Source organism: Symphalangus syndactylus, chromosome 8, assembly GCF_028878055.3.
Source record: "Symphalangus syndactylus isolate Jambi chromosome 8, NHGRI_mSymSyn1-v2.1_pri, whole genome shotgun sequence".
Lineage (NCBI taxonomy): Eukaryota > Metazoa > Chordata > Mammalia > Primates > Hylobatidae > Symphalangus > Symphalangus syndactylus.
In genome coordinates, this window is record NC_072430.2 from 47,000,381 (window position 1) to 47,019,320 (window position 18,940).

The window sequence follows — 18,940 nt, forward strand, 5'->3', positions numbered from 1 at the left end:
CACAGTATTTTTGCAATGAAAAGTACTGAGAAATAGCAAGCTGCCTTTTTTCTAATTTTTCTCAGTAACTTCATTGGCTTTAACCTGACAGTCTGTACTTTCATTGGCCTTAAACTGGCAGTCTCTGTACTTTTAAGAGCAAGTTCTAGCAAATAAAAATTTAGACAGAAAGGGAGGAGAAGGCACAGACAAAGGTGGAAGATGGAAAAGCTATTTAAATTTATCAAAATAAAGTATCATAACTTCACTCTTTACTCCCCAAAACATAAGTGTTGCCTGTGTGAGTGTGTTTATGAGATGTAGACCCCAACTACTTCCAAAGCCACTTTACAAATAAACACAGAACAAGGACCCTCAGATCTAAGCAGAGACTGTAGTTGACTTCCAGAAAATTGGAATGAGCCAATGACAATACCTGGGCAAGATCTTTAATTTCAGTCTTAGCAGCAGAGGCCAAAAGGAAAATACCAGAGCACGTAGTTTTGCTACCAAACATTAAAAAGCAGACACACTCACCTCCAGAAACAGAAACAGAACCCTTGCTGGTGCAGCACGTCATCCCAGTGCTGGGTCCTGCAGCACATCCCTCCACCCTCCCACACCTTTGTGTTCCAAGCAGACAATGTGGGGCAAAGGAGCAAGGCGACCAGGAAAGCTAATTTTAAAACAAGGTAAAAATGGACTGTGCGGCTAGGCTCCCTGGGGCCTCCAAGTGTGTTTATTGCTTCTCTCCGCAAAGGGAAATTTTAAGAAAGAACAAGGCCTTTGTTGCCATGGAGAAAGCCATAGGGATGACCACCCATCCCCCATCCCCAGCTCAATTCTACTGGCCATGATTGACCAAGGCACCTGCATCAGAGAGATGGGCAGACATCCAGAAGGCCAGTTATGGAAATAAATATCCAGGGTGTGTTTTTATATAGATATTTTAAATGCACACAAGCCCAGACCCATCCTCGGCTGCTAACATTAGTGGATTACTCATTCTTCCTCCCAATCACGTCATGTGCGAGATTCCAGGTGGCCATGGGGTATTTGCTTACGATGGCTACCGCTGGTTTCCCCCGCGAGCTGTTTATTTTTCCAGGCCTCAAGTCATTACATCAGCCGGTGGTTTCTAGGCGGGCCAAGAGTGCTGGCTTGGGGGGTGGGGGAATCCAGCCCGGAGGTGCAGTTGCCTCAGTGACCCCAAGTCCCAGTCATAGCAGCTATCCCAGCAGGAACTTCCTGGGTGAGGAAGGAGCAATCCAAGACGTGGCCAAGTGGCCTGAAGCAGGCCTAGAAGAGCAGCACTCTGATACTGTGAACAGCTTACCTGTGACAGGTAAGGTGACGTGAGCAAACACAGTCACAGTCATGCACGAGGAGGCCAGGGTGTCGCTTTCATGGTAAAACTTAAAAGAAATGCATTTCCACCTTGTGTCTGTGCTGATGGCTGTATCTCCAGGGAGCAGAGTCACCATGAGCTGCTCCATTCAATGATGTAGAGAAGAAAGTGCTGTGGGTCTAAGAGGCAAGGGAGGAAAGGCATGGCCCTTTCAGATTTAACTCACAGGGCCAGGGTCTAGGGCCTCCTTGAGGTCCTTGATCAGATCATGGAAGAAGTTAACTGGAAAAAAACAGGGACAAAGGAAAGAAAGAGATGACAAAACAAAGAGGGAAGTCACACCACTCCACTCCACTTGAGGCCACAGAGTCAAGCCCCCAGGGCAGAAGGAAATGAGTGGTGGGGCCTTGGGAGCATTACTCTGCTGCACAGAGAAGAGCTGCATGAACATATTTCCTGAGAGATTATACTTGCCCAGAGGAGAAAGGGTAGAAGTTCGCCATATAGAAACAAAGACGTAAATCAGAGCCATAGGAAAGTGCCTGCACATAGTCAAATTAGAAACATGAGAAGATGAGGTGAAGAATTAGAAGAAACCTAATTCTTGTCACTTATTTCATATCTTTATCATCTGTAACATGTAGATGGTTAAAAAATATTTTAAACACTAGGTATATTAAGAAATGCCTTGGTAGCCAACCCCTGATTCAAAAAAAAAAAAAAAAAAAAAAAAAACTTAGCAAGAGTTCATATTTCCTTATAAAAGCAGAACAGAGGCTCCATCCAACACTCATCTATGGGAAGATGCTGTTCTCAAGTTCTAGGGTATTAGCTGGCCAGGTACATTGTCTTCCTGAATGCAAAAGGAATTCCTGGTGCACTGGAGATGCAATGGAGGAGAGGTTCAATGGAGGCCAGAACTGAAGAGAAGAGCAAAGAAGCAAATCTGTCAATGCTGAACCTGCAAAGTACTCAAAAGGCGACACTGACTATAGTGAACACATGACAAAGCCTTAAAAACAAGGGCCAAAACTTCCAGGAGCAGAGAAGGAGACTAGGAGAGTCTGTAGGCATATGTGTCATGTTATTGCAAAACTTCAGCTGCCCAGTGGAACCTTTCCAACATCAACAGTCCCCAGGCCAGAAAACAAACCTGGCGTCACAGGGTCTGAGTGTGAAAAAAGGATGTATGTGGTGTAAAAGAAACTGGGATAGCCTTTTTGCCTCTGAGAGACAGCTGAGAAGAAGAGCTCTCACCCCAATGGGCTTCACGGAGTCCCATGGCAACCTCCCTGGGGATGCAGGCTGAAGCACACCTGAACCCAGGATCATCCATCAAACTCTAATGAAAAATTGTCTCAGGTGTTTGGCCAAGAGGCTCCAGTCCCTACCAGAGCCAAATATCCAGACATAAGTTATCATTAAGGTATATCTGACTTCTCATTAAACCAAATATAACATGTAACAAGTGGCTAGCAGAAGACATAAAGATGTTCCACCAAGACTCACCAGTGTTTTGTTGGGTTTAAAAAATCATTTAGGGTGTACCTACTATGTGCCAGGCATTACACAGATGCTCTTGAGTCCTCACAAAGAAATCCTGCAAGGCACTAAAACTTTGTTTTACAGATAAGGAAATCAAGACTCAGGGAAGTTAATTAACTTTCCCAAGCTCACCAAGCCTCTCAGTGGGAAGCTAGCATTGGAAACCAGGTTATAGGTTTGTCTGACACCAAAGCCCATGCTTTTGCCATTACGTGGTTTATCTCTGCTACATCCAAAAGATTCCCTACCCCCTGCCTAAGAGAGCCAAACCTCAGGATGCTTTTTTGGCAACCCGTTTGTAGGAGCATGCACCAGAACCAGACATTAAAACTTAGAAAAGGTTTGTGTGAGATGGTGAAGAGCCTTGTGAGCTGCCTCAGAGCTCCTGTGCTGATGAAGGCTTACCTGGGCGTGTCAGGAAGCATCCTCCTGCCTGGTCTATGAGAGGGGCCAGAAAACTTAAGTAAGACATCCCCATACACACACTCCCATCCAAATGCTTCTATTTCAATCATATATGCCAGACGCCAGAAAGCTTTTCTGTAAAGGGTCAGATAATAAATATTTTAGGCTTTGCAGGCCATACAGGGTCTGTCACAACTATTCCACTCTACTATTTAGATGAAAATGGTCACAGACGCTATACAAATATATGGCTGTGGCTGTGATCCAACCCAACTTTATTTTCAAAAACAAGCAAGTGACCATTTTACAACCCCTGTTATAGGCCTTTGTGGCACCATATATTTTATACATAATTATGTCAAAGACATTGATAGGCATTCAGTCAATATTACCAGTTGATCACGATGGAAAAAGTCCCAGTTGAGCAGGAGATCCCTAAGTTATCAACCTCTAACAGTTAGCCCTGCTCTCAGTTTCTCCCAGAGAACTGTTAGTTCGCTCCCAACTATCCTGTCATATACACTAACCTTACAGATATAACTGGGGTCAGCCAGAGAAAAACAAAGGTGGCCAGGCCACCCCAACAAAAGGAAGGTGGAGGGACCTGCCCAGAATCCATTTCTCAACATGACCCTATTCTCATCTAATTGGAGAGTAGGAATGAAAGCAGAAGAACTTCAGCGGAAGCAAAGATTATCAACTGACTTTGACCTCACCACTTTACTACACACAGAGAATACAGCCCAAGAAGACAGGCATTCTATTCCCAAGGATAACTAGTTTTCTCCAGCCCAACCACTCCCTAGCTATGACTCAGAACAAGTTACTTCCTCTGTCTCAGTCTCTGACTCTTCATCTGCAAGATGGAGACAAGAACAATAGCTATCTCATAGGGTTATGGTGAAGCTCAAGTGAGATGGCAAATGTAAAGTTCCACAGCACCTGATACAAAGTAGCTATTATGACAGTGCTATTCTAATTTTACTGATGATGATGATCTTTTCTCCTCCATCGTTCCCCAAAGCAATCAAATGCATGGGTAAGTGAAAAAAGAAATTCAAGGAAGCAATTGTTACGGGCCAAGTGAGTGTTTCAGGCAAAAAAGTGCTGTGTATTGTAATTCAGAGAGCTCACCTTCATATCTTCCACTTGGTCACAGAATGAGAATTAACTCATGGGGGTCTTGCAGACCTTCCAGGGCCTCAGGGACTAGGAGACCAGTTGCAAATGTTACTTCCAGCACCAGGTACTACAGGCACCCAAACCACTTCTATTTGATTTATATTTGCCTAACAGGGAAAGGGGACTAGAGGTGGTCCTAAGAAGAAGCCTAATAGATGCCTTTGCTTAAGGTGACAATCCATAAATTCTTTGTGATTGAAGAATTTTCAAAATAAGCACCATCATTACTATTCCCATTATTCATACCAATAATAATGATAATAATAAATACATGTACTTACAATTTATCAGTTAGCCAGGCATCAGTTGAGTGCCATATAGACATTATCTTAGTTAACTTTTAACCATAGTCCTTTGAGGGAGAGATTGTGATTCCCATTTTACGAATGAGAATTGAGGCTCAAAGGAATTATGTGACTTGACTGGGGTCACTAAGTGTTGGAGCTACAATGTGAACCCAGGTTTCACTAATTCCAAACCCTGTGCTTTAACCACTGCACTATTCTGTCAAAGACTGACCCAAGGGAGTTCATAGTCTCCTTTCACTCCGCCATCCCGTATCTCCAACTTTTATCCGTGAACAGACACATGAAAAGGCAATGACCAGCCCAAGTCACAGAGGAACTCAACTGATGGCATGTGAATTCACCTCCTGGCCTATATAATTCCTTGCATTCTAATGCCACATCGCCACCATTAGGACAGAGCTGGTGAACAGGTCAACTTGAAGGGGACCAGTGACAGGACACTCATTAATTGATGGTCATGTAAAATTCTGCCTGCTGGTTCAAAGTCATATATCTTTTGTTCATAGTCTTGCCACCTATAAGGAAAAGAAGATATGGCTAAATTCAACAACCAGGCATAAATTATGCAGAGTGGTATTTCACATAATGAAGTCTTCGGTTGAAAAGATGATCCTCCTTGATAGAGATACAGATTTCGCTTGTGAACACATTCTCCTGTTGATGAACATTTAGTCTTTATTGATAGTAAATAGACTTTACTGACTCTGGTCTTTATTGATATTAAATAGAGTCTACAAAAAAATCCTACAAATATGATCACCCTTCAAAAATTATCACCTTTCTACAGAGGGTTCAGCCAGTGTTCAAACTTGACCACTCACAAGACCCCCTACCAAAAGATCAGACCAGAAAAGACATGACTGTAAGCAGCTATTTAGAGCCTTCAAAACACACAGAATCAACTCCCTCCAGGTTTGAAGTCCAACTTCTATATGTCCAGTCATTCTTCTTTCAAATTCTTCTGCATGGCATATGGAAAGTTAATCAAAATATTACAATATACAGTCAAAAAAAATTGTTAAGAGGATCAACGACCTAAGAAAGATGATCCCTGAGATGATAATTGAAGAAAATTAAAGTTGGAAGGGATTAACTCATCCAATCTCTTTATTTTATAGCTATAGAAATTGACAACCAGACAGATTAAATGACTTTTCCAAACCCACACAATAAGTAGTCACAGAACCACGGGGCAAAGAAGGATGGACTAGGTACATATATAATCCAAGGAAGGTTATTTACCTGAATTTCTTATATTGGTGTTGTTCAGTTTGGAGTCCTTGATCACCAAGTGTTTAATCCATAGAGTTGGAGCTGTGATTTCTAGGGGTGAGGAAAAGGAGAGAGAAAAAGTCTGGGCAAAGAGACTATGTGAGTGGAAGTGTAACCTCAGACTTCTTAATAGTCATTTTTCAAAGTCTGAGGCATTGAGGCTTCAGCTCTCTCCCACATCCACTCCTCCCAGTTCCCCTCCCTTCCTCACAACGGAAGCTCCTCTCCCCAACAGCTCATAAGAGCTGATCGGGGCATCCTGTGCTGGGAAGCAGAGTGGTCAGAATGCAGAGGCGCTGAGCACTCCATCCAGGAATAAAAATATTATCCCAGGAGGTAAGGAACATGGGCCAAGCCAAGTCCCTCTCAGCTGCTTCCCTGGGAGAAGATTTAAAGGGGATAAATCAACAAACGAACGCCAAACAAACCACAGAGACCATTCTAGGGGAAACAGCTGAGCCAAGATTGCTCCGGATGGGAAAGAAAGGAGTGTGTCTCATGTGTGTTTCAATCCCCTTTCTAATGGCTTCTCATGCGCAGAGGCTGAATTCCTCCATCCAGAGAGTGCCAGGGTGCCTCCAGCCTCTCCAGGATTTGTTCACCCAGTGGACAGGCGGGAATCCTAAAGTGACCCTGAGCATACTGTGGAGTGACCTTCAATGAGGGTATTGGGGAGGTCTCCCAAGATGAGACAGTCTTCATCCCTCACCTGACCCCCCAGGGTCCCAGACTTGTCAATGATCCAGGACCTTTGTGGATCACAGAGACATCTACACCTAAACTTTTAGACATGAACATACAAACCTTCCCATAAGTGAGCTGATTGCAAAGGATATTGCACATTTCAATCCTCCTCAGAGCTCGGCTTGTGCTAGGGACATCCATAGCCACAGTGTTAACCCGTGGCATGATTTCTTTTTATTCTTCTGTCACTCTGCCCAGTCTCATGATCCAGGGCTGGATACGCTTAGCTAGGAGCTACTCAAAGTTTGCTACATATTGCACTAAAATCCCAACCTTATTGTCATATTTTAGAGACTTCACTCTGCCAAACTTCCAGTTCCTCATCAGCGGAATATGGAGTACTCAGTACAGTACACTGAAGAGTACAGGCCCTGAGCACCTCCAACTTGAACCTTCTGCACCCCGCACTCCTATCCTCTCTCTATGCCTCCAGAGACTTCCAGCCTCTCTTTTGCCACCAGCCACAATTTCTCTTGACCTAGAATTTCTCCTCTCCAAAATGTCCCGCCTCAACTCTCAACGTCTCTACAACCTACACAAACCAGTCCCACTGGCCAATCTCCTTCCTGCGACTTTCCTCACCGTATCCCATCCCTACCTCATTCCCCTCTTGTCCATGCCAGCACCCTGCCTGCAACACCCAGACTCCTCCCCTCCACTTTCAAGAGCCAGCTCAAGTCCTGGCTCTTCACAAAAGCTTTTCTCAGACCATGGTGATCTCTTTCTTCCATAAATGCCTATGACAATAAGAACGGAGACCACGTAATTTAACACATAGAGCACTCTAAGAGTGCAGCTGTCTTGAGAGCAAAGGCTTACATCTCCGAACCTCCTTTTCATCCCCCAGAGGGGCTCACACAGTGCCAGGCACAGAGTGGACACTTGTAAGTGCCAATTAATTTACTGAAGGGACACTGCGGCCTGACTATCTTTCTCAGCTGTGATTCCTGGCTCTTGGCAGCTCCAAGGGTCTGTCCAGCCTGTGTTATTGTTGGACACCAGGAGACAGGCAGGAAGCCTGAGAGAACAGAGGGCCCTTCCAGAAGTGGAGAGTGTACCAGTTCCTGGGAGGATTTGCATTTTTTAAAAAGGTTAAAACAACCCAGCTTACACAGGGAAAAATTAAAATTAAAAAAGAAAATAATAATAATAAAACTTAAACAAACATCCAACGTTAAGACTTTTCCCAAACCTGAAAATGAGTGGGAGAATGAACATCAGAAGTAATGCAAGAGCTTACCATCTCCATCGAACACCGGCTGGGTCTCCATCGTGGGCGTCGGCTTAGACCCGTCATCTGAATTGAGGGTTAAAAAGAATCGAAAGGAGACTACCATTATTGAGGTAAATACTATCTACTCTCCAGCACTGTTGAATGGTTGGGGTTTGTACAAGGCCCGGCCAAGTCCCAGTGAAGAGAACAAAGAAAAAGAAACAAAAGAAGAAAAGGGCAAGAAGGAAAAGAGAACCATAGAGAGACAAAACAACGAAACGAATCCAGGTGTGTGTTCACCATCCCAAGGCATGGACGAAAGGAGCTAAAGCTTCATGGCTTTGGGGGACCATTTCTCACAAATCTGAGGATACCAGTATGACTCTGCTGGCCCTTGTTCCCGCAGGAAAACTGGGAGGCAGTATCTCCCCCTCAGCCCTGAGTTATGGCCAGGCATGTTAGGATAAGGTTGGCAATCCTTACGGCATCAAATTATGGTGTCCCCAGCTCCTTTCCTGCCCTAAAGCTACCAGCTCAGTGGCCCTGATTAAAGAGTTCAAGGAAAACAAGAGACCTGTGTGCTGTTCCCTTCCAATCTCCTTGCTGTTTCTCTACTCTCACCTAAAACAGATAAGAAGGCAGGAAGAACCATTCTCTCTCCAGCACACGGAACTGAAGAGAATCAGGAATCATTAGAATGCTTCTAACCGGGAAATAGCAAACACCCCAATTCCCAATAAGAGGGAGGGCAAGCAAAGTGGGAGAGGACATGGGACTTTGCAGAAATCACCCTAGACTTGCTTTGAAATTTCTAACATAGATGATTGGAGCAGGGAGCTCCCAGTAACAAAGTCCTAATGCTTATCATTCTAATAGTGTTGGCAGGTCCTCTCTGCACAGCAAGAACCTCTGCAGGGCGGGAGTTAGTGCAGACTTTGTTTATTTACCTTCCAGGACTCTGAGTTCTTTCACCAGGGCCCCAAAAACCTTAGCTTAAAGCAGTATTTCTCAACCTTTTTTCCATTATCACTCGTCTAAGGAGCATTTTTAGGTAATTTTTTCCTAATCATGTCCCTAATGAAATTTTAATAATGCAAAGAAACTGTATATATATTTGTGCTTCATATGTAAAATGAGTAAGTGTTTTTCATCCCCTAAGAAATAATTTTACCCCCTTAGAGAAGGCTGGGAGAGGGTATCTTTGTGCCTCTTAAGGCTATATAGTTTAAGAGATTTCTCTCCACAGGGGGAGGGAAGGAGAGCACTGTTGTCTCAGGTGGTTTGATGATTACACCATCCATCTCTTCTCAAGATCCCTTAGAGGTCTTTTAGGATGGAACACTATATTCTCTGAGCATTAACTATTTATGCAGATTGCAAGTTCTCAGATAGTCTCTGTGACGCCAGTCAGGTCATCAATAATAACAACCCTTTACCATTTGGAGCTCTCAGTAACTTTGGCCGACTTTCCTGCATCTTACTGGGGGAGGGAGAGAGAATACAGAGTCCTGATCTCTTTTTTGCATCAACATCTCACCCTTGGGAGCTTAAGATTCAAGAGCTATGGAGACTCTAACCCTTGCTAGAGGCTGAGGCCAGCAGCTGAGCTGACAGTCGGGTGACACCTGACCCTGCTATTATTCTCATGTACTGACACCAAGACCCAACTCTTGCAGAAGCCAAAGTGATCCTGAATTATCTGACAATCATCCCAAGAAATGAGATGTAGCAGGAAGAGAAGAGTATCTATGCTGGATATATTATTTGCCTCAAACTGGAGTCCAAAACAGGCATCTTTTGATGCCAAACTGTGTGAGTTTGATCTGGAAGTCATTGAGGGAGAATAAACACAGAACAGAGCCACACAATGTCATTTTTTTAATAGCATCACTTCCCCTGACTCTATTAACACCTCTTTCCATTGAACTGAATGAGCCACTGAATTGAGTCTTTTGGCAGCTGCAATGAACATTTGGTTGTGCCTGCCGGATACAGAGTTCACAGTCTAAATAGTCCAGCACAGTGTGCTCAGCCCTTCCACACGGGGTAGCTTCATTTTAGGAGTCTTACAGGCTAACAAAGGGAAAGTGAAAAATCAAACATTCCAGGAGGGATGATAGTGAGAACTCAAGTGCATATTGCTTATGTAATATTTTAATATTCAATGTAGGTATTAAAATCCTCCCATATTACAAGAGCTGTATCTCTTCTCTGGAGCAAGATAACTGAAAACATTCTGTTTATTTCTCCCATCATCCAGATGAAAATCTTGGACTGCCCATCTGGCCCAGCCATCAGCAAAGAAGGTCTACACTCAAGGAGGGCAAAAAGGTTTTCTGGGAAAGCTTTGCCCTTTTGCAGGTCAAGGACTTCCACAGATTTCCCAGATGTAGTCAGAGAAGCCCATGAGGCATAAAGCCACGTACAGGGAAGGAATCTTCCTGCAGGGTAGGGTCACTGAGGGTGAAGAGATACAGCTGCTCTGCCACGGGGAGGTCCTAAATGGAAATCTTTATGAAGTGAGAAAAGACAAGATGCCCTGCTGCCAGGAACCACCTGTGAAATCCAGCATGCTCAAAGGCTGGGAAGCCAAGCCAAAGCGAACAGCACCCTCTAACCATCATCTCCGGGCACCTGGGCTCCTGGCTTCTGACCCAGCAAATAAGAGCACCTCATCTACCAAACACAAGTCCAAGGCCTAGGTCCAAGGTCTACATCAGTTCTGCTTCCAGGCAAGCCCTGGAGCAACACCAGGCCCCACACTGGGCCCTGGGGAGAGAACAAGGTTTCTATATGTGCTCCTGCCTCCCAGTCTCATGGGGAGTCACACTCCAATTCCCCCTTCACATCTAATAAGTTTATTCTGGATAAGTTGAGCCCCCTCCTTTTACTTCTCTGGAGAGCAATATCCTCTTCTAAAATTGAAGGATATCTGCCTACAAAATCTCGGGACACTTTTTTGTGTAGGTGTAAAACACATTAAAGGCCTACTAAAGGGCATCTATAATTCCATGAGTGCAAACCATATTATTCAACTGCTTACTTTTAAAATTGGGTTTAAAAAATTAAAATCCTATCAAAGTTTTTAAATTGAAAATAAGGTAAACCTTACAACTCAATAACAAGCAACCTTATTTAAATATGGACAACATATTTTAACACACATTTCACCAAAGAGATACAGATGGCTAATACATACATGAAAAGATACCCAACATCATTAATCATTAGGAAGGTACAAATTAAAACCACAACAAGATACTTCTAAACAGCCACTACAATGGCTAAAATAAAAACATAGACAATATTAAGTGTTGGTAAGGATGTGGAGGAAATGGAACCCTTGTTCATTGCTGGTGAGAATGTACAACTGGGCATCCACTTTGGAAAACAGTTTGACAGTCTCTTTAAAAAGCTAAACATCAACTTTTAACCCCAAAATTCCACTCCTAGAATCCATCTAGGAGAATAAAAACATGACCACACAAAGACATGTATAGAAATATTCACTGCAGCATTATTCATTAAAGCTTCAAACTGATAACAATCCAAATGTCTGTCAACCGGTGAATAAATATGATAGAATACTATTCAGCAATTAAAAGGAATGAATAATACATGTGACAATATAGATGAAGAATCTCAAAGACATTATGCTAAGTATAAAAATCCAGATGTAAATATCACATGTTGTATGATTCCATTTATATGAAATGTCTAGTAAGGCTAAATCTATAGACACAGAAAACAGATCTGGGGGTGCCTAGGGCTACAAGTAGGAGTAGAAAATACCTGTGAATGGGTTCAAGGTTGCTTTTTGGGGTGATGGAGATGTTCTCTGGTGACAATTGTACGACACTATGAATTTATTAAATTCATTGGGTTGTGTATTTACAATGAGTGAATTTTATGACATGTAAACTATACTTCAATAAAGCTGTTAAAACAAAAAGGGAGGTGTGCCCAAATCATCACAAATAAATCATGAGGCAGCAGCAGCTAGATTATTTGAGTGGTCCTTAATTTGGGGGAAGACTCTTCCACTGTTTTAAAGAAAAATATATCCGAATCTGTGTATGCATGTGATGATGTTTGGTGCATATTCTTCGTGATTCTTTTGGACCTCAGAGAGTGTTTCTCTTTAATACTATAATAATCTTCCAGATTAAAAGGAAGAGGATAAACACTGAAAAAAAAAAAAAAGCCAATTCAAAGATTATCCTTTTTCTTACAGGGAAGAAGAAAAAAGGCAAATTTGGAAACATGAAAACAAACAACAAATAAGGCAAACTGAAAGAATTCTCAAGGAGGATGTCAAGAGCAATGGTAATAATAGTATTACCACACTTTGCAACACTCAGTTCCTGGCAGGTAGCTTTCCTCATCTCTATTCTCACCACGAGCCAGGGTGGAGGGAGAAACCAGGCAGATAAAAAGAGAATTGAGTAACGATGCAAGTAAGTGATTTGATCAAGGTCCCAGAGGCAGCAAGCAGCTTTGGAAACTGCCTGGTCCCAGAGCCCTGGCATTTGGCCTCTGGAGATTCCCCAACCCCCAGTCACGCCTTGTCCTTGCAGGTGCAGCCCCAGAAAGTTGCAGCCCCCGCATGGGCTCTGCGAGCCTATACAGACAGTGGGTTTGTGTGACAGCACAATTCCTTGCCCTGTGAGAAGGCCTGGCCCACGCACTGACAGCTGGAAGTCACTTCGACCCCCGATGACACCGTTCAAAGCCTCCTCTGTTTGGCTTTTTGATTCCTGATTGACATTCGCTGGCGAGGAGAGATAAATGCCGGGCTGAGGACAATGTTGATCCGCTCGGACTATTCTCAGGGAAAGACTTTTCAGAATAACAAACAAAACAAAACAAAAACCCAAAAACATTGGTGTGCTTAAGGGACTGAATAGAGCCAAGAGGTCCAGGGACGCAGGGCCAGGCCTTTCAAGGGGCTGGCAAGTCCATTGAGGAGTTAATTGTTTGGGTGTACAATGAGTTTATTCTGGCCACATACAAAGAGCTTTCTCTTCCAGGTCCTTCAAAAGCAAATGTCTCAAAGGGGCCAGAGGAGGAATCTGTATTAATGGCATCTTTTGGGGTCTCTGAGACTGAGAAGCCTTGGAGAATGAGGAAAAAAGAAACCATTTCCCCCATCCTGAGATGTGGAAGGTCTCTCAACAATCCCAAGTCCCCTTCAATTCTTGGGCTCTCCCCAAACCATGTCCATCACTGATGACCCTCCCTCATATTCTTTCAGGCTGCCATTGTCCATCTTTGAAAAAGACATGGGGATAAACTTCAGCCTGGTAGAAGTGCTGGAAGGTTCTTGCTTTGAAGGGACCACATTTATGCCAGAGCCACCATCCCCCTCCACATGTGATTCTGAGGCTCAATATGGAAGTGGAGACAACTCATTCTGGGCATCGCAAGGAGACAACAGTGTCTGTTTGCAAAAGTCCCTTAAGAGCCTGCCCTGAATCAGACCCGGAGGAGGATGGAATGCTAGGCCACCTCAACATTTCCTGAGATGCATGTGCCATGACCAGAGAGGCTCAGAAATGGATGGTGAACTGTCCTGATTCCGATCTGTAGGAGCAGAAGTGGTCGGGCATGTCAGGTTCTTTCCAAAGCAGGAGGTCAGTGTTTTATATTCCGTATACCTACCTGCATGTTCCCTCCCAAAAGAAGTGAAAACAAGCTGAAAGCTGCCTTTTTGCAGGCAGTTCTCACATCCTCCAGCTGAAGAAGAGCAAAAACAGAAGGCTGGGGAAAAGGCAAACTGGGGACAGAAGAGGAAGAGGAAGCACTGGCAGCAGAGGAGTCTGGTCCGGGCTGGGTTCACACAGAAGACTCGGCTAATGTTTTTTTAACTTTTTATTTTGAAATGATTATAGATTCACAGGAAGTTGCAAAGATAATACAGAGAGGTCCTGTGTACCCGTCACCCAGTTTCCCCCAATGGTAACGGCTTTACAGTTAACATGATATGGGTAAGCCCTTTAATCATCTAGGTGGCATAATTAGTACAAAATCAAAATCAGGACACTGATATTCATATAATCCATGGACCTTATTCAGATTCTGCCAGTTTTAAATGCACTCATTTGTGTGTATCATTGTCTGCAATTTTATCCATGTGTAGACTCGGGTAACCACCACCACCATCAGCCTAAAACTATTCCATTAGCGCAAAGATCTCCCTTGTGCCACTTTTACTGTCACACTTTCCCTCCTCCACCCCATTCCTCACACCTGGCAACCACTAATCTGTTCTCCATCTCTATAATGCTGTCATTTCTAGACTGTTATATAAATGGAATCATGCAATATACAACCTTTTGAAATGGGCTTTTTTCATGTTGCATAATGCCCTTGAGATCCATTCAAGTTGTGGTTGCATATATCAACAATTCATTCCTTTTTATTGCTGAGTATTTTTCCATGGTATAGGTGGATAGGGGATCCCACCTTACTCACAGCAGATACCTTCCAAGACCCCCAGTGGATGCCTTCAACCACGGACAGTACCGAACCCTATACACCCAGTTTTTTTCCCATACATACCTATGATAAAGGTTTATTTATAAATTAGGCACAGTATAGATGAACAATAATAACTAATAATAAAATAGAAAAACTATAATAATGTACTTTTATAAAAGTTATATGAATATTGTCTATCTTTCAGAATATCTGATTGTACTGTATTCATCCTTCATTTTGCAATCTATCCACTTGATAACAGAGCTGGCCCCAAGTCACAGGGAGGGTACACAGCATGGGTATGCTAGACAAAGTCATGATTCACATCCCAGATGGGAGGGAGCAGGACAGTGCGAGATTGCATCACTCCACTCAGAATGGCTCACAACTTAAAACTTACAAATTGTTTATTTCTGAAATTTTCCATTGAATATTTTCAGACCATGGTTGACCATGGGTAGGGCAGTACTACTGTGCCACAGTTTGTTTCACCCACTGAAGGACATTTGGGATTTTTTTTCTACTTTCGGCTATTACAGATAAAGCTGCTTCTTGTTCGTGTACAGGTTTTGTGTGTGGCCATAAATTTTCATTTCTCTGGAAATGCTCAGGAGTGCAACTGCTGGATTATATGGTAAATGTACGTTTAGTTGTTTTTCAGAAACTTCCAAAGCATTTTTCCAGTGTGTCTGTACCATGTTACATTCTTGCCAGCGATGTATGAGAGGCCCAGTTTCTAGGCAGCCTATCACTTGGTGTTGACACTACTTTTTCTTTTAGCTCTCCTAATAGATATGTAGTGACATCTTGCCGTGGACTTATTTTGCATTTCCTGCGGCTAATGATGCTGAGCCTCTTCTTGTGTGCATATTTGCCCTCTGTTTGTCTGCCTTGGTGAAATGTCTATTTGTGAATTTGGCCAATTTTTTTGTTTTGTTTTGTTTTTGTTTTTTTGAGACAGGTTCTCACTCCGTCACCAAGGCTAGAGTGATGATCTCGCTTGCTGCAACCTCCATCTCCTGGGTTCAAGTGATTCTTCTGCCTTAGCCTTCTGAGTAGCTGGGATTACAGGTGCATACCACCATGCCTGACTAATTTTTCGTTTTTGTTTGTTTGTTTGAGATGGAATCTCGCTCTGTCGTCCAGGCTGGAGTGCAGTGGCGTGATCTTGGCTCACTGCAACCTCCACCTCCTGGGTTCAAGTGATTCTCTTGCCTCGGCCTCCTGAGTAGCTGGGATTACAGGCGTGTGCCACCATGCCTGGCTAATTTTTGTGGGGTTTTTTTGTTTTTTTGTTTTTTTAGTAGAGATGGGGTTTCACCATGTTGGGTAGGCTGGTCTTGAACTCCTGGCCTCAAGTGGTCCGTCCACCTTAGCCTCCCAAAGTGCTGGGATTACAGGTATGAGCTATCATGCCAGGCCACCATTTTGTAACTAAACTATTTTTTAACTGCTGAGCTGTAAGAGGTGTTTATATATTCTAGATATGAGTCCTATGTTGGATAGACGGTTTGCAAATATTTTTTCCTAGGCTGTAGTTTTTTTTTTTAATTCTCTAACAGCACTTTTTGCAGAGCAAATTTTAAAGTTCAATTTATATATATTATCTTCCAGATCATGTTTTTGGTGGTGAAGATTTTCTCTTGTTTTCTTCTAAAAGTTTTAATAGCTTCACATTTTACATTTAAGTCTATGATCCATTTTGAATTAATTTTCATAGCAGGTCTGAGGTTTAGGTTGAGGCTTTGGGGTTGATTTGTTAATTTTATTTGTTTGGTCTGTGGATGTCCAATTGCTAGAGCACCATTTGTTTGTGGATCTGTTTCTGGGTCCTCTATTCTGTTCCATTGATTTATGCATCTGTTACTCCACAAATACCATACTATCTCTAGAACTCTAGCTTTATTCATCTTAAAATCAGGTAAAATGGTTCCTCCCACTTTAGTTTTCTTTTTAAAAATTGTTTCAGCTATTCTAGTTCCATTGCCTTTCCGAAGAAACTTGAGAATAAGCAGCCCTTGAATCTCACGTCTTTCTTTCTGCAAGCACAGGATCACTGCAATGGAACCTGAGAGCGACACTTCCTCGGCTTTTACCACACGAGTTCTGTGGCCCTCCGAGCTGGAGACCAGGGGTCAGAAGCAGGCCCAAGGCTTGTCCACCTGTGTGCCCATATCCCTACCTCTCTGCAAGCTGCTGTGCCACACTGGAACTTAGGCCAGGAGCAGGGAGCAAATGAACAGATTCTCATTGGCCTGACAAGCTCTGAGCCCTCTCACCTGGACTTCAGTGGTCCCACAAAGGCACTGGTCAGAGGGCTCAGGAACCTGGCAGAGGGCTTTGCTCAGCTCAGGCCACGCCCTCCAAGGGGCTTTCCCTAGAGGCTCTGGCTACAGGAGCTACCACACAGGGTTGTTTGGAGGGGCCACCTGCCTTCCCTCCCCTGCAGAGGTGGCAGCTTCCCAGAGCTTACAGAAGCCTGTTGCTCCCCTGGAGGTTTTCCTCCACCTAAAGATGAATAATCTCCATCATAAAAGGCTAAGAACCATTAGAATGTGAGCTCCAGGAGGTGAGGCTGGACTCGTACTGTCATACTCATCCCTGGGTCCTCAGTGACGATAACAAGCCTGACGTTTAGTAAGTTCTCCATAAATATTTGCTAAGTAAAAGCACCAAGCATAAAATATCAATGGTTACTAATACCACCAGGGATTCAAATGAATCTATGTCTAAGAGGCTTTTTCCAGATCCCTAAATCTTATTTTCTCTCCAATCCTTGGAGATGAGGATATGGCAGGAAATCAAACTCTCAGTCTAGTGCTGTTCATGCATAAACTTCTCTTCAGAGACCCTGGAATATGGGCCAAAATGGAGGGGGTTGAGTAGCTGGAGCCAAGCTGGCGGAGCAGTTAGCTGTGGGAAGGAGGGAGACGTGGTACATGTGTGAGCATGCAAGCACACCCCTTCTAAAACTGACCTCTGCGAAGCTGGTATATGAACATTCCAGGCTTGGTGGAGGCGGCTTGGAGAACCAGAAGGCAAAAGAGCTGCCTATCTCAGGCTTGGAGCTGCTCAGGCACAGAATCAGAGCGAATCCTTCTCCAGGGAAAGCCATGTGAGCAGAAGCCAACAGCATGAAGGTCGTCAGCTGCCCATCTCCATCCAAACCCAGCCCAGCCCATCTGATGGCAATGCTAAGAGATCAGCTACAGATTCAGCCTCCCACACCCCCGTGGTTGCTAGGGGAAGAGAAAAAAGAGGTAGTAGGAAAGAGATTTAAGTCATGTGAGCAGGAGTGACGTTTCACATGTGGAATGTCCCTCGACAGCCAGCCCAACACGGTTCTGCCAGGCTCAGGGCAATGAAGCACCCCTCCTTCAGGTGTGTTAACACCTCATGAGGGCTGAGGCTGGGGGCCACCCAGTCCCCTTCATCTGGGATATTTGCCAGCCATTGCCCCTGTCCTAAGCCTGCCCGTCAGAGCTGCTCCATCCATTGCTTGAGTGACAAGGTCTCCAAGTTGGCAACAACCTGTAGACCCAGCTCTAAAAATAGATACAGACAGGGACCTTGGAGAAATAAATATGACTCACTCTTTACTTGGAGCACATACTATGGAACAGCCAGTGGGAGATTTTCTTTTTAAGCTCTGCAAATTAAAGGTGGGTTGGATTTTTGAAGTTCTGCCCCTCTCCAAGACTAGCTTGACAAGTACAGAAGCCCATGCAGAAAAGTTTAGCAGAGTTTATTAGTGTTTTTATTTTTCTCTTACTTTCCTTAAACAACTAACTCCCAGACTTCTTATGGGAAAAATCCAAACTGCAGAAAATTCCTGGTGACTCTAAACTTTCACTTGCCATTTATCACAGCATCACCCCACGGCCTCTGATGTTCTGGGCGCTCAGAAGTCAAAAGCTCGCAGAGAGCTGCCAGAAATCATTTCACAAGTGCTTTTCCATATCCTTTCATTTAATCACTCTTCACCACTGCCCCCCTTCACCCCACCAGAGGCTAAGAACTTCCTTCCCTCCTTGCACTTCACAAGCAATGAAGAGCAGGGCCAGCCCCTGAACCTGTGTTCAGTTATCCTGGAAGCTCCTCAAATCACCTATGGTAATTAGCATTGAGACCCCAAAAAGAGTCACATCAGAAAAATCCACAGGCCTTTGTACAGCCAGGTAAAACTGCTGCAGGATAAGTTCTTGATCTCTGAAACCATTCTGCTTCCCATCTACTTTCCTTTGGATGACTCCAGAGAAAACCAAAACTTTACCTGTATCTCTACTTCTTCAGCCTTCAACTGTTTTAGCAGCGCATTTTCAGAGCTTAAGGGGCTGTTTGGGGCTCTCTTCCTTTCTTCTGATATTCCTCTGTAGCATCCATAAAACACGTGTGAATGCACATGTGCACCATCACACACACACACACACACACACACACACACACACACACACACACGCGTCT

At 43.8% G+C, this 18,940-nt stretch overlaps 1 protein-coding gene across 8 annotated transcripts in view; it reads right to left on the reverse strand.

Annotated features, from left to right (window-relative positions):
* Positions 1–18,940, reverse strand: part of SMOC1 (SPARC related modular calcium binding 1) — a 162,160-nt gene that overhangs the window by 38,127 nt on the left and 105,093 nt on the right. For 4 of the 8 annotated variants that reach the window (XM_055288993.2, XM_055288996.2, XM_055288994.2 and 1 more), the window contains exons 6-7: positions 8,024–8,113; positions 6,010–6,090 (exon numbers count right to left, since the gene is read on the reverse strand). In XM_055288993.2, coding sequence (XP_055144968.1) covers positions 6,010–6,090; positions 8,024–8,113 — 171 coding nt within the window. The remainder of the gene's footprint in view (positions 1–6,009; positions 6,091–8,023; positions 8,114–18,940) is intronic. The other 4 variants (XM_055288995.2, XM_055288999.2, XM_055288997.2 and 1 more) reach the window with 1 other exon arrangement.